The sequence below is a fragment of the Triplophysa dalaica genome, chromosome 2 (assembly GCF_015846415.1).
Source record: "Triplophysa dalaica isolate WHDGS20190420 chromosome 2, ASM1584641v1, whole genome shotgun sequence".
In the NCBI taxonomy this organism is placed as follows: domain Eukaryota; kingdom Metazoa; phylum Chordata; class Actinopteri; order Cypriniformes; family Nemacheilidae; genus Triplophysa; species Triplophysa dalaica.
The window spans coordinates 10,163,740-10,179,861 of record NC_079543.1 but is presented as its reverse complement, the minus strand read 5'-3'; the positions used below and the strand labels follow the sequence as shown (position 1 = coordinate 10,179,861).

The following is a 16,122-nucleotide window of genomic DNA, read 5'->3' as shown; positions in this document are numbered from 1 at the left end:
AGAGTTTTCTCAAAATGAATTTGTTCTTGCACCAGTCTTTGCATCTTCTTCACCTCGTGCACAGACAATCTCACCCACTGGTCAGACTGCCTCTGGTTCGAGCAAACGTCACATGTAATAAACCGAGTGCACGTGAGTCGGCGCGCTCAGAGACCAGTACTTGTACTGCGCATGACAACGCGCTTCTGAGCGCTCTCCATCCACACTTCATATAGTCGAACACGTCAACGCACTCAAGTGCCTAATTTACAATCGTACAAATATGTTTGTGTGTAAGGGACACATAATTAAGTTTTGATAAATTCGACGATGTGAAATGAATCAATACCACTTCAATACACTGGATAGCGCTCCACGGCTAAATGGAAACCAGTAATGATGACCCACCCAGGACCAGTTTGAAGATCTGTCGACAAATCAGCCAACATTGACTTTGGACAGTGACATGAACTTTTTGGAAACATTGCTGGAGTTCCTCATCGTCGTAATTGCCGTAGTTTCGCTCGTGGCGAACTGTCTTGTGTTGCTATGCTTCACCTGCAGCGCGGATGTCCGTGCACAAGTGCCGGGGGTCTTCATCATAAACCTTTCTTTCTGCAACATCCTCATCGCCGTCCTCAACATGCCCTCCACTTTCCTCGGGGTCGTAAAGCGTCAAAAACCTTTCGGCGACTGCTTTTGTTATGCGGTGAGCTTTATGGATACTTTTCTGACCACGAACACAATGCTGAGCATGGCAGCTCTCAGTATAGACCGTTGGATAGCGGTGGTATTTCCTTTAACTTACTCCAGCAAACTGAGACATAAAGATGCCGTACTTATGGTGAGCTATGCGTGGCTGCACTCTCTCGCTTTCTCGCTCACTGCTCTTCTGCTGTCGTGGGTCGACTATAACCCCGCTTACGCTTCATGCATCGTGCACCTTGCAGAGGAAGGGGTCCGAGGGCCGTTCATGGTGTTCATTGTGGTGTTTCACTCAGCCTCCTTTGCACTGTCGCTTTTTATCCAGTGCTTCACTTATCTGAAAGTGCTACTAGTTGCGCGCTTCCATTGCAGGAGGATAGACGTTATAACGGTGCAGACGCTCTTGCTACTTGTCGACATTCACCCAAGGTACGAGTCTGTATGTTTAAAACATTAAAAGCACGACGGTAGTGTGTATTCATTAATATTCTTTGAAACCTCTAGTGTGAAACAACGGTGTTTGCAAGAGCAGAAGAAAAGGAGACGGAGAGCCACCAAGAAAATCTGCATATTCATCGGGTCATTCGTCCTGTGCTTCACACCCTATGTCATCACACGGTATTACACTATTAATCTACTTTATTATAGACTTCTCTGTCGAAAAGCTTTTTCGTTGTACCTTATGCTGTATGATCAGTGGAAGTTTATGAAATGATCTAACAAACGTCACCAGCCATAAGACAGTTACATATAAATTTGGTCGTATAAACATGTATTTACACATGATGTTGCATATCTTCAAATGTTTATTTTAAAGGGAAACTTCACCCAAAATGAAAATTCAGTTATATAATCACCTTCGAGTTGTTACAAATCTGTATAAACGTATTTGTTCTGATGAACACAGAGACAGATATTTGGAAGAATGCTTATAACCACACTGATTTGGCACCCCTGACTACTATAGTAGGAAAAAATACAATGGTAGTCAAAAGTGCCCCAGAAATGTTTGCTGTCCTACATTCTTCAAAATTTATTCTTTTGTGTTCAACGGAACAAAAATAATGATGAAGTTTTTACTCTATAGTTATAGATTGGGGGGGCTCTATAGTTGTCAATGGGGGGGTTCCAAGTATCTTTCTCTGTTCATCAGAAGAATGAAATTTATACAGATTTACAACAACTTGAAGGTGAGTAAATGATGTCAGCATTTTCATTTTTGGATGAAGTATCCCTTAATATCGAAAGACAATTATGTAACGCTTTCCTCCATGTATTAAGTATTATGTAATATGAAAATTAAATTAACCTCTGTATCAATGTCACTGTGAGGTGGTACTAGAGAGAAAAGATGCCCATTTATTTTAATTAGTTTCCAATATGGACAAACAGTAGCCTTTATAATTGCTGTTCTTATTCTTTTCCACTAGACTGACTGAGCTTGTTTTCACCGTAAAGATCAACCATTACTGGGGAATCACGACCAAGTGCCTGATGTACAGCAAAGCTGCCTCTGACCCTTTTGTCTACTCCCTGTTACGGCAACAGTATAAGAAGGCTCTCATGGGTGTGTGTAATAGAATTTTGGGAAGGAACTCACACCCGCTGTCTGGTCAGAGCAGCTCCTCAGACACAGAAAGTGAATTATTGAGGATAAATGCAGCAGTTAAAGGCACCTGACATTTTGGGAACTATGCACTTGACTAAAGTTAATGGCTGAAAGCCATAAATTGCCCAAGTGGAGGAATGGTGTTTAAATGAAAATAAAGGAATAATGTATAATATTATTACATCTTTTTGAGACCAAAGGCCTATGAAAGATAATTAATTCACTCAACATGAATAATTCTAGAGATAAAGTATGGGTAATGTCAGAGGTAAGGTATGAAAAGTACATTTCTGCACACACCACTATTACAACCATTACACTGTAAAAAATAGTTCTGTAAAATAATGGTAAAATACTGGCACCAGAGACACCATTCGTTTACTGTAATTTAAGGTTATTCATAATATGAAATTATTTTACGGTTTATTGCTGTAAATACGAAATAGGCTCAAGTACCAAGCAACCAAGTCAAGTTTTTCACTAGAAAACAAGTAATTGAATCTTAAAAATAAAAACATTGGCAAGCAAAACAAATTATTGAAACTTACAAATAAAAACAATGGAATCGAAAACAAATAATTGAAACTTACAAATAAATATAAATGCAAGCAAAAAAATAATTGTCACTTTCAAATAAAAACAATGGCAATAAAACAGCTTAAATAACAGAGGCTATCCCCTCTAAACTTGAAATATTTAAAACAAGAGAGTACTTTTATTAAAGAGTCTTATGAGATAGTGGTGCTGGCATTCAACATTTTTATTAGGAACTATCCACCAACCATCTATTGCAGAGAACCATAACGTTGGCTGCTTGTTTTTCTCCCTGATGTAATCCATGGAACACAGTAAAACAGTCAAAACTGTCATCAAATTAACTACTTACTTAACTACTATACTTATACAGAATCATCCTTCTACAACAATCTAGATAGTAAGGTGATAGCCTACTTTTATTCAGTGCGTCCATCATCATTATGCAAGTGATGAAAAATGTGTGTATTAGCTGTATTTACGTAAAACACTCAAAATGTTTGATTTCCTTTCAAACACAAGCCACATTTAAACGTGAAATCATCGCAATTTCAAACATTAGGTTTAGTGGTGATTTGCAGGTACGGTTATTAGCACCAATAGACTGTTTAAGATTACTAACGTTAGCCAGTTTTCAACAACCACCGTTTGAAAGTTCAGAGATGAAAAAAGCTGATTAAACTTGGGGTCTGTAAAATGTAAGTAAATATGAACATTTGGGGTATTTCACAGAGATGACAAGCTCTTTTTAAATGCTTAAGCTACTTACTAACCAGGCCTACAGCTTGTTAAGCAAAAATTCAAACATTACTTGATAATACTTCCTTTCTGAACCACATAGTCTCGATAAAAGTAAAAAAAGTTTTATTTTCCTTGAAATTTGAGTGTGCAGATGCATGTTGAAGAAGCTGAAGCATACGAATGGTCTGTCCTTTTTCAGCAAGTCCGTCGTCCTCGCGTGGGTCCTCTTCGGGCAGAAAAGTCTGACATTTGTGGAAAAAACTCCACCTGGCCTGGCACAGGTACTAGAGTGAAATGATTGTGAACTAACTAAACTGACGAAAAAATCACAAACTTTCAGCAAACTAATTCTCGTTCTCCATAAAAATACTGCATTGTAGGCTACTCTTATTTAACCTCTGATATTTTCCCTTGCTAAAATGATATACAAAATATTCAGTTGACATTAACTCTTCTTTAATTTAGAAACAAATGTAAAATACAGAACTTTCAAGATTTTGTATGATTGTTTTTCAATTAGGCAACACTGAAACCCCAACTGAAGCAACATAAATTGCATGTTTTAACCATGTGAATTATTATTTTAACCTAAACAGTGTGATAGAAGTAAAAGATTTTACTTACAACATACATATGTTAGACTGAGTAATACAATAGGTAAATAGAATTTTTTATTTCAGTATTTCAGACTGAATACAACATGTATAGCCTATAGGTCCAACATGTTTGATTGTGCCTGTTGGGTTTCTGCGTACTTGATGGCTGATTTGATCATATTTATGCTTGTGCTTGGTAATCAAGGGATCAATGTTTGTGAAATGCCAATTGTGTGTAATGAGCTGGAGTGATTTTTATTATTTTTAAGACTGCATGTCCACTGGGATGGACATCAAATAAAAAAATCCTGTGTTGTACAACTCAACAATATCTTATTTTGTTTTTGCAAAACATAAAATAATCAAATTAAATATAACAGGGGCAAGACAATGAGGTTAACATTAACTTAGTTAACAATCTGTGACTAAAATTATAGAAACATGCAGCTTTTTGTTGTGAACAAACAGGGTCTGAAGGGGTTAACAGAGCCCATAATGCATTGCAAACTACAAAACCATATTGCATAATAACAGTAGTAACTGTTGAAAGATGGCTGTAAATTTACAGTAGTTTCTAGAACTGCAAAATATTGCCCAGGATGCATTGTTTTCTAGAGTATATGTTCTGATAAATTGTGTCAGAATTTGGCTGTTTTTTAACAAACGTATTTTACAATGTAGTAGTGTTTTTAAAATAAATAAAATATTGGAACATTTTTAGGTGTATTAGTGATTGGAGGCGTTGGGTATAAATCATATAGAAATTTTTTCAAACTTGTGTTAAAGGGGTCCAAATACTCCTAAATCCAAACAAGGTTTTCATTTTTGTTGAATGGGGTCCTTCCCACTTGATGTCTTCGTAAATTTTTACAAAGTCTCTATTGTGGTTTCTACAATGTTTTTGTTTTCACAGCCGGCTTAAAAGACAATCATTGATTTCATTGAAATCAGTGAACATTGATTTTATTCAAAACATGCATTTTTGCACACTCATCTGTTGTAAATGCTTCACCGTGATACTATAATGTAAGTTTGTGATCAATTAAAAGTATTTATAGTAAGCTTGAAAAGTGTGGGATGTTTAAACATTTGTATAAAATGTTATGGTCCAGATGCATTACATAGAAGAAGAAGAAGTTTTATTTATATAGCGCCTTTCCATAGCTCAAGGTCGCTTCACATTGTGGTACACAATACATTTGCACATCCATATACACAATACAATACATAAGGCCACATGTAGCCACATTATCCAAAATACATACTGAAAAGATTTTTTTTAGTTGAGTCTGAATACGTGATGCCACAGGTAGCCAGTGAAGATCATGCAGAAGAGAAGGAATGAGAACAGAATGCCTGGTGTAGGAGAGCTCTAGCTTTTGAGTTTTGAACATACTGTAACCTTGCTATGAGTTTTTTGCTTAGACCAAGAAATAGAGCATTGCAATAATCCAGACGTGATGTGATTAATGAATGAATTATGATTTCAGCATCAGCTAGAGTGAGAGAAGATCGCAGACGTGCAATATTATGTAGATGGAAAAAATTGTTTTTAACAACAGGAGAAGTATGAGAGGCAAAAGATAGAGATGTGTCAAATAAGACAGATCACGTACAGGTGAAGAAGGCTTAACATGAATCCCACAATTTCAAAGGACAGGTCCATCCTTTTGACTGAGGTAGCAACTAAAATCATCAATATTTGGGTTTTGTTATTATTTAGTTTAAGAAAATTCAAGGACATCAAATGCTTGATATCCCTGATGCATACAATAAGTGAGTCAGGCAGGTATATCCTATCAGAGCTGGTGGTAAGGTAAATTTAAACGTCATCAGCATAGCAATGAAAATGAAGCACATGCTTGCGCATGGTTTCACCAAGTGGAGAAATATAGATAATAAACAGAAGTGGACCCAGAACTGAACCTTGAGGAACACCCTGTGAGACCAGAGCAGTGGCAGATTTATACCCTTGTATGGCGATATAATATTTTCTGTTGCTGATGTAGGAAATGAGCCAGGAAAGAGCTGAACCAGTGATGCTGATATCAGAAAGGCAAGAGATTAGTATTTCATGGCACACTGTGTCAAATGCAGAGCTTAGATTGAGAAGAATCAAGATGTTAATTAACCCAGAATCCATGGACAGAAGGATGTCATTAAAAAATGAAGAAGAGCAGTTTCAGTGCTTTGAGATGAGTGAAATCCTGACTGAAGGGTTCAAAAAGGCCATTAGCATTTAGGTAAGATCTGGTCAAGGAAACCATTTTTAATTCCACTAGAACAATGGCAGATGCTTAACTACAGTTTATCATGTGTGTTATCAAAGGTTCAACCTCAGGAATACACGTCTTAAACAAAACAGTAGGTGTAGGATCAAGCTGGAAGGATGTTGAATTAGACTTCACAATTATGTCACTTATGAGTGAAAGCAGAGAGAGAGCTTGTTGAGTGAGTGGAGTCAGCTGACATCCAGTGAGCATTTGAGTCAGTTGTATAAGGGGTGTCTTTGGAAAAGGATTCAGTGATTGACTTCAACTTGTTTGAGAAATAATGAGAAAAAATATTTACAAGCACCTCAGATCCAGAAATAACATGTTGTGGAGGGTTAGTGAGATTATTGACCATAGCAATAGGGCCTGCACATAAAGTTCTTAATAGTAGAAGAGAAATATGTGGATCTTGCAGCATTGAGAGCTGTACGGTAGTTGAGCATATGTTCTTTCAAAGCCAAGGAGTGAACAATGAGTCCAGATTTCCTGTACAGTCTTTCCATGCGACGTCCCATAGCTTTCATTGCTCGAAGTTCCGGAGTGAACCAGGGTGAAACATGTGCAGATGGAACCAGTCTAGTTTTAACAGGAGCATGTTTCTCGAGTATTTGGAGAATGCATTATAGATGCTGCATATTTCTGAACGACAGTTGGATAATAAAGATTCTGACAAAAAAGAAGCCCTAATTGAATCAGAGAAAGCCAATGGATCCACAGATTTTACAATAAGTAAGCATTTTTTCACAGGCGATACAGATGTAGGGAAACTGAAACTGAAGTTTAGGAGTTTGTGATCTGTAAAGGCAAAATCACTTTCATTTACAAGAATATTATGTGAGCCAGATGTACAATAAGATCCAATATATGACCCCTGGAGTGAGTTAGTATGTTGAGTTAGACTGAAACAATCCACAACAGATATCAATTCGTTGTATTGTACAGTGTGTTCATGCATATTAAAGTCACCAAGAAAAATTACAGATGAATAACTAGCACAAACACGAGTAACTAACTCATGAAAAGGTCTGAATGAAATTTTGGAGGTCATTAAATTAAGATTATAGCCATAGATGTTATGCCAGTCATTTTCAGTGCAATATATTCAAAGGATATATATACATAATCTGCTCCTTTAAATCCTGTCCTGTAACACTTAAATGTATTCGAATTTTCAATTATTTATATTATATTATATTTTGCATATTTTAACGTACAAGTTTGTTGTAGGTTTTGGTTCGTTTTTTAAATGTGGGGCTTTTTAGCCTGTAGGCAAGTGTAGACATGCGTAAAGTCAAATTAACTATACGTTTACGCATGTTAAGTTCATGAAAATGACAAGGGGAAATCAAATAAGTTCACAAAAAGTATATGCTACGAAAGAGTAAATGGCCGTCTTTCTGAAAGACTGAAATTACAGTGAGACAAAGCAGGATAGCGGCCGCCTACTGCGCCAGAGTTTCTGCAGTAATTTGATCATTTGGCTGGTGCTCAGGGTAAGACAGGCTCTCCCTTAAGCGATGGGGGTTGCTTGACTTTTGGAAAATGATCAGCTTTGAACGTCGTATAGCGACTGCCACATCATTCCGTTTATAGACAACAAAATGCTCACGTTTTTTATGATTTTAAGCGCTCTAGCGACATGCTTAGGCCTCCCAAGACGATGTGCACCGGAGGAAGAAGAACTAGGTAATGGATACTTTTACTGAATGAGTTTTGCACAGACGTTATTAGAGCCAAAATCTGAAAACGTTTATTGGGTTCTATGCGATATTTCTCCTCAATTTGAACTCCATACGAGATATATTTCGTAAATTGTAGTTTCTGCTGTTTATTGTGTTGAAAGAAATTGTCCGGAGAAAAGGCAGACACACTTGTTTAAGTTTATTTCTTTCACAAACTTAAAAAAGATCTATAGGCATGGTCTGAAGTTTTGTAGACATACAATTTGCCTGTACGATTTTCTTTACAAAAAGGAAATTGTAATAAACAATTCTTTTAAAATATGGATTAAATGTGTAATAGCCTATGATAAAAAATAAGTGCGCAATGCTTAAATTTAGGCAAATGTGGTTACCTTGAGGAACCAGGTATAACTATAATCATAAATTGAAGTAAACGTTTTTTATGCTCTTAGCAAATATGCAGGGCATAGTTATTGTAAACAATGTGTACGATAGCTTTAAATTGTCATGCAATATTCGTGCAGACAGATTATTTTCACTGCGTACTCTACTGCCATCTAGCGACTTCACCAGCGGTAACAACCTCTGTGAATGATTTTTTTTTCAGGAAGATGCAGAACATCTGCAGAAGACAAACGTAAGAATTACTTTTTTACCCCAATGTGCATGCCGAGTCAAGTTTTGATGCCATATTCTATGTAATAATTACCATATCGCGATGCTTGTTATTCCTGACTTCAAAAGTGCACGCGTTCTTTTCATCCTTAGCCTCTAAGGTATGGGGTAGAAAGTACTTTGAATACTAAATGGCATTGCATGATGGTACTTGTTAGAGAAAGAGGCAGATAAAGTCATGCTATACAGTCAAAAGCCTCAGGGTGATTTAGTGTCAAGGATTAGTGATTTAGGAGGTTTAGAGGGGCTATCCACGATTCCTTATCCATCTGTAAACTTAAAAAATTTGAAATATGTGACCCTGGACTACAAAACCAGTCTTATAGGTCAATTTTCGAAATTGAGATTTTTAAGTTGAATAAACATGCTTTCTATTGATGTATGAGTTGTTAGCATATGACAATATCTGGTACAACCGTTTAAAACTCAGGAATCTGAGAGTGACAACAAATCTAAATATTGAGAAAATTGCCTTTGAAGTTGTTAATAAGAGGCACTGTGGCAGGCCATCCACTGACAAAAATAAAGTTTTGATATATTAACGATAGGAAATTTACTAAATATCTTCATGGACCATGATCCTTACTTTAATATCCTAATGATTTTTGGCATAAAAGAAAAATAGATAACTTTTACCCATACAATGTATTTTTGGCGTTACTAAAAATGTTGCCGTGCTACTTAAGACTGGTTTTGTGATCCAGGGTCACATATATGACTTAAGAGGTCATTCTGTGAAATATTTAAACTTTGAAACATTCCACTGCAGATTATATTTTATTTTACATATAGCTGCCTGTTACACTCCATTTACTTGGAGCACATTTAAAAAAGGTTGATGTCTAGGTGCTAACTCATCTACAGTAAACACTACCAATTCTTAAAGGCCCAGTGTATGACATTTTGTGCATCTAGTGGTGAGGTTGCGAATTGCAACCATTATCCCACTCCAACACCTCCATTTCGGAGCACTACAGAGCCTGACACAGGAAAAAGATGTCGTCACGTTTTCGCTTCTTTGCCGAAGGAGATAATGTATTTATGAAACATGCTCTGTAGAGCAGTTTGTCCACATAGGGCTAATGTAAAAACAACAAGGTAATAAAAACATAATGCTTCATTACGTAAGGTCCTTATACACCTCCAAAGACAAAGTTATGCATATAATATTCCATTTATGTCAATAGATCCACCAAACAATGACACATTGGACCTTTAAACAAACCCCAGTGATCATAAATCAAATTCGTTCTCTCCCATCCCTAGCGCAGTGTACAGAGATGGTGCTTGGCTACTGTCAGGATGTGCCGTACAGCTACACCTCATTCCCTAACATTGTGGGCCACCGGTCACGGCAGGACTTAGAGATGGGTGCAGAGTACCTGCTCCTGAGTGTGATCCAAGGCCTGCTGAATGGCGAGTGTTCTCCGGATATCCGTCTCTTGGGTTGTTCGGTGCTTGCCCCCCGTTGTGAAGATGGCAGGGTTATAAAGCCGTGCCGCAGCTCGTGTGAGATGGTGAAAAAGAGCTGCGTTCATGCCTTTGAAGCAATTCAAATGGCATGGCCGTACTTTCTGGACTGTGACCGATTCTTTGTCGGTGATGAGGAGGGTTGTTATGACCCATTGTCAGATCTAAAAGGTATGATTGAATTGTGCAATTGTAAATAGATAATGTTATTAAATTGTAATGTTAGAGTAAAATGTATAATGCTTATTCTTCTTCACTCCTGTCAGCAAAGCAAGAAGTGGCTTTTTCCAACATATCTGATGGTGGACTTTCCACTATCCTCCAGTTCACTTACCACTCTAATGCTCAGATGTTCAGCATCTTGAAGAAGACGGCAGCTAAATGCTCCCATATTTCACGGGCATACAGCATCGGACGCAGTGTGGAAGGCAAAGACTTGCTGGTTTTTGAATTCGCTACTAACCCTGGACAACATGACCTATGTGAGTACTTCAGATATTAAAACTATCTTTACCAGAAGATGCTTTGATTAAATACATTTTCTATTTTATCTCATCAATGCCCTTTAGTGAAGCCAGAGATAAAGTTAATTGGAAACATGCATGGGAATGAGGTGCTGGGAAGACAGTTGCTGATATACCTGGCTCAGTACATGTGCTCTGAGTACCTGCTGGGCAATGAGAGGATTCAGGCCATCATCAACACCACACGTGTCCATATCCTGCCCTCCATGAACCCCGACGGCTATGACATCGCCGCCTCTGAGGTAGCCGATAGGAACGACCCTGAAAACATCTACCAGGAAGTAAATATGCCGTTGTCCGTGTCTGAGACCTGTCTGTTTGTCGGCTGGTTGACCTGCCAAACTCCCTGCACCAGAGAGAAAGAATAGCACTTTTATTACTAAAATTGAATAAAAAAAAACGTATAAAACAAACAATAAATACAAAATTGAGCTATGAGCTAGAGGACAACTGGTAGAGGGAGGCCTTGACTAACCATTCTGATGAATACAGATAATACCCTGAATTGTTATTTTCATGTAACGCTAAACAGTATTTTACATTAACTTAAGCTTGGAAAGCTAATTGTGGATTTCCTAAATCTTTACGCAATTCCCACCAAGTGGGACATTTAAGTATATACTGTATATTTTAATTCGGCTGAAGTAATAAAATGCATTTGTTTAGTGCATAAAATGAACTCCACCTCAAACAAGAGGATAACTGTATTAGTCCGTTCATTTAACACTAATTTATCTTTGGTTCCGATGTTTTCTGTCTTTTGAATATATGCTTGTACTTTCAAGAAATACTTGAGATTTTAATGAATAGTCAAAAAGATTAATAAACAAACAAAATTTTAAACATTTAGGGTCATGAGTACAATGGATGGACCAGCGGTCGGACCAATGCACAGAATATTGATCTGAACCGCAACTTTCCTGATCTCACCTCCATCTTCTACAATCGCCGTCGCTTCAGACATTTCCGTAGTGACCATATTCCCATTCCTGACTCCTATTGGATAAATAAGGTAAGGGCCATTCATTTCAATTGGACTGAAACTTAAAACGTTTTTTGGTTTAATGTTACAGGATTACATTTGTGTAAAAATGGGCTGAGCCAGCAAATTTGCGACAAATATAATTGATTTATGCCAAGCACGGGAGTTTTTCTACAAACAATTTATCCCTTTTTGTTTTGCATAAAAATGTTATCTGATTTTTCAGGTGGTTGCACCAGAGACCTATGCTATAATGAAGTGGATAAGATCCATTCCGTTTGTCATATCTGCCAGCTTGCACGGAGGTGAACTGGTCATCTCATACCCGTTCGACTTCTCTAGACACCCCCACGAAGACAAAATGCACTCACCCACACCGGAGGAACAAGTGACTGAATCTTCCCTTGTTTCAAGGCAAACACAGACATTTATATTCTAATAAGAGTAAGAATAAATTTGCCTAACAAAACCATTTTCTTTTTTCAGATTTTTAAACACTTGGCTAGAATATATGCAGATGCTCATGCTACAATGTCCAACAATGACACAGAGAGATGTGGAGCCTCATTTGCCAATAATGGAGGGATAACTAATGGAGCGCAGTGGTACAGCTTTGCTGGAGGTAAAAAAAAATTCCTTGACAATAAAAAAATACTAATTGTATTATTCACAATTCCAAATTAAGCTATTTTCTTATAACTAAGCCACTTCATGTTTGTGATTTTGTACACATCCATACTGTAAGGTACATTACATTATGCTTCTGTGTAATTGTGTCAGGGATGTCAGACTTTAATTACCTGCACAGTAACTGTTATGAGATCACAGTGGAGTTGGGCTGTGATAAATTCCCGTCTGAGGAGGAACTTTACCCAGAGTGGCTCAGAAATAAAGAGGCACTGCTCAGCTTCATGGAATCTGTGAGTTATAATTTTTTTAAAGATACTTTATGTGTAGTTTGTTCATTTCATTTCAGTTCTGTTAATTATGTTTATTTCTGATTCACAAACTGTTTATAAACTAAACTGTAAACATAATAAAACACAATGCTCTGCATGTAAACACATCTAAATTTAACAGCTTTATTACAATATGAACTTTATTACTGACTTAACCTGAATAGATTACATGACATTGATACAAAAAATTGTGGGCTGATTTTTTTTACGTTTAGCATCTGATTAACACTATTAATTTTTACAAAATTTTACAGAAGGTACATTTATTAACCTGGTGTGGGGTCTGTGTTAGTTTTTTTTTTAATAAGAGTATTTAACAAATGTCATATATTTTTCTTTATTACAATAACAAATGCAAAGATTATTAAAGTATTTTTTGACATATTTTTTATGGCTTTATTGAGTTTCAAATAAAGGTTCGGGTGCAATAGACCCACAATCATTGTAATTTGACTTCACAAAAATGTTGTTTTGTGATTTTTTTCTGCCGCCCTATAGCTGCCAGAATAATACAGTTTTTATGGGTATTTTTTACAAAAACATTGTCTGAGTGATGAAAATTTGAACACAGTGCAAGGGTTAATAGCTGATCAGAAAATAGCGATGTGGTAAATTGTGATTTATAATTTTGCCTTGCAGGTCCACAGAGGTATAAAAGGCATTGTGAAAGATGGACACGGCAATGGCATTAAAGGAGCCACGGTATCTATTAAAGGCATAAGGCATGACATCACAACAGGTAACGTTATTATAACTAAATACATTTGAAACATACAATGTCTTTAAGTGCTGTAAGTGCAGCACAAATGTGAGTGTTTTGTAGTGTTGCTGTAGCATTTGTCTATCTCTACAGCTGAGGATGGAGATTACTGGAGACTCTTGAACCCAGGTATCCACATTGTGACTGCGGCAGCTTCCGGCTACACCAAAGTAACCAAGCGCATTAACCTACCGAGGAGCATGAAGGTGGGCCGGGTGGACTTTGTGTTGAAGAAGGTCCCACAAGACCCCTCTCTCGACTACTTCAACATCCCTGAACTGGACAACTATGCGCGTTTTGATCCGTTTAATCAGTTTGAGCAGTACACCCAGAGAGAACTAGGAGAGAATGGTGAGGAAAGGACTGAGAAGCCGTGGTGGTGGGCTTATTTCAGCCAGTTAGGCATATCTGCACCTACCTGGCTCCTTCGAAACTACTAGGGCCCATAAGGGCACCACTGGAAAGCAATCCAATCCCTAATTTTCTGTTTCCAAGCCTTACTTGAGGATACTGTGTTTTATTCAGTTTGTTTCTTTTAGGGCACATTTTTATATCACTTGTTAAAGCACATGGATTGCATGACTGAAGGCTGTCAATAAAGTATAGCAGTATGTTTCATTTTTATAAAAACACTTTTTTGTTGTTTTTTATGCGTTTTCCGTTTCATTAGCCATTAGAGTAATGTTTAAAATGGCTTGCCTAGACAAAACATTTAGCTACAGTATAGAAAACACTATGCATTCATTTACAATAAATAAAAAGTAGTATTTATACATGACATTAAATACAATATGCGGTTAGGACACCTCTTTCATGACCACTAGATGGCAACAAAGTCTATATAATGAAGATGTCAGCTGATGGTTGTTATGGGCAAAGTTGCATTTGGTGTGTAGACTGCTGCTGAGTTGACTTGAGCACACTTTTGTGAAAACGTGTAAACTGATCCAAGAACAGTTTTTGTTTTGTCAAAATTTTCTCACCTTTCAGAAAGTTACTATCCCTGACTATGAATCTGGAAATTCACTTTATTTTTTCACTTTATCACGAGTTTACATCATACCGCTTTCTTGAGTAAATTAGACTTGGAAAACTTAGAATGAGAAATAATTTGACCCATAGTGTGGATTTAAAACACCAGACACTTAAGGGATTACTGGAAGGACATTAATAGCTTTTTAGTTTTTTAACAAATGTCTCATGAGAAACAAATGATCCTGAACACTTGGGTAAGTTGTCATTAAGCCAGCTGTTGTGAAAGTGGTTCAAGTCTGGACCTACAGCACTCTTTTTCTTATTATAGGCTTATTGTCAGAACTGAAAAAATCATGAAGCAGCAATAAAGGTAACCTTCGTTTTCGACAAGAAATATCAGAATTAATAAATTGTGAAATAAAGATCAATTGTTTATTTAATAGCACATAATTGATTATACAGTTTTATTGAGTTTACTAATTTGTGAATTAAACCCCCAAAATATGATATTGGATCAGATTGCAGGTAAAATACACTCAGCACACAGTTGTTTAATATAACTATTTATGTTAATTACTCAAAGTCTACAGTTACTAAAAAGTGTAATAAGCACTTTGTATAATATCACATTATGCAAGATTTCTGTGTTTCCCTCATAACTAACAGCAGTCATAGTATCAAAATGAAGAATTGCATTTTGAAGAATTGCATAAATATAATCTGTAAACTGTAGATAATAATACATGCTATAGTATTTATAACACAAAAACAGTATGTACTACGGTTAATACAGTATATTGTAAAGGATATACTGTATAATGTGAATTGTAATTGAATAATGTTTATTTTTGTTGTGGAGATAAACGCTTTAACATCTTTATTTAAATTATTCTTAGAAGTCCAATTCAAAGCCTCACTGTGCTTTTCCTATTACTATAAATGGAGCTATAACAATAGATTCGGTTATAACATGTAAGCATGGATTCTATGGATTATAACCTATGCTTCTGTGTCAAAGAGCTCTCTCTCTCTCAATGGTAAGGTGTGCTCAATGTGGCAGAGATAATTTGTTTGCTTTGCAATTATTTTCCATCAGTGGAGACAAATTGAGTTGTACAGCATGAAGCGACAGTCAGAGAGTAGCGTGCTCTAAGCAGCTCAGACAGATCAGCACTAACTTGCTTATGTTAAAGTCTGACAGACAATAGTACGATTCCTGTCATTCACTCTGCTGAACTCATTTAGCAGTGGATGAAACCACTGTAACGCTCAGAAATTGTTTTTTTCCTATATGACAATGAATGAAATAGCTTTCCATTTACTGAGTATGAAAAAAAAAACATTTCTCAGATTGACTGACATGACGAGGACTATTTACTGTATCTTTTATAATAAAAGATGAGCATTTTCTTCAGAACAAAGTGAGAAAAGCATTAAAACTATAAAACTATTTTAAAACACAAAAGTAATTAATTTAAGATCACAGCTATTATTATATTTTTCCCTGTAATAGATCACAAAGAGTGATTACGATATCAGTTTTTAGTTTCCTTTGATTGAAATATAATGCTTGTCATTTTTCCCTGACATCAACTAAAGCAGAGACACACCTACCTCTTTATTTACAAGAAGTCCATGCCATTGAGGCGTAAAATTGT

General features: G+C 36.6%; 2 protein-coding genes across 2 annotated transcripts; both read left to right on the top strand.

Annotated features, from left to right (window-relative positions):
* Positions 1–173: 173 nt before the first annotated feature.
* gpr78a (G protein-coupled receptor 78a) lies at positions 174–4,416 on the top strand. The gene is made up of 3 exons (XM_056738633.1): positions 174–1,113; positions 1,189–1,302; positions 2,115–4,416. Exons 1-3 carry the CDS (start codon positions 446–448, stop codon positions 2,362–2,364), a joined length of 1,032 nt encoding a protein of 343 aa, XP_056594611.1. The 5' UTR covers positions 174–445; the 3' UTR covers positions 2,365–4,416.
* Positions 4,417–7,979: 3,563 nt separating this feature from the next.
* cpz (carboxypeptidase Z) lies at positions 7,980–14,139 on the top strand. Its single transcript, XM_056738624.1, is given in 12 exon segments — positions 7,980–8,000; positions 8,003–8,123; positions 8,727–8,756; positions 10,061–10,435; positions 10,531–10,746; positions 10,834–11,069; positions 11,639–11,800; positions 11,997–12,158; positions 12,257–12,392; positions 12,551–12,690; positions 13,369–13,468; positions 13,583–14,139. Coding segments are annotated over 12 exon segments (2,046 nt in total). The 3' UTR covers positions 13,930–14,139.
* Positions 14,140–16,122: the final 1,983 nt, after the last annotated feature.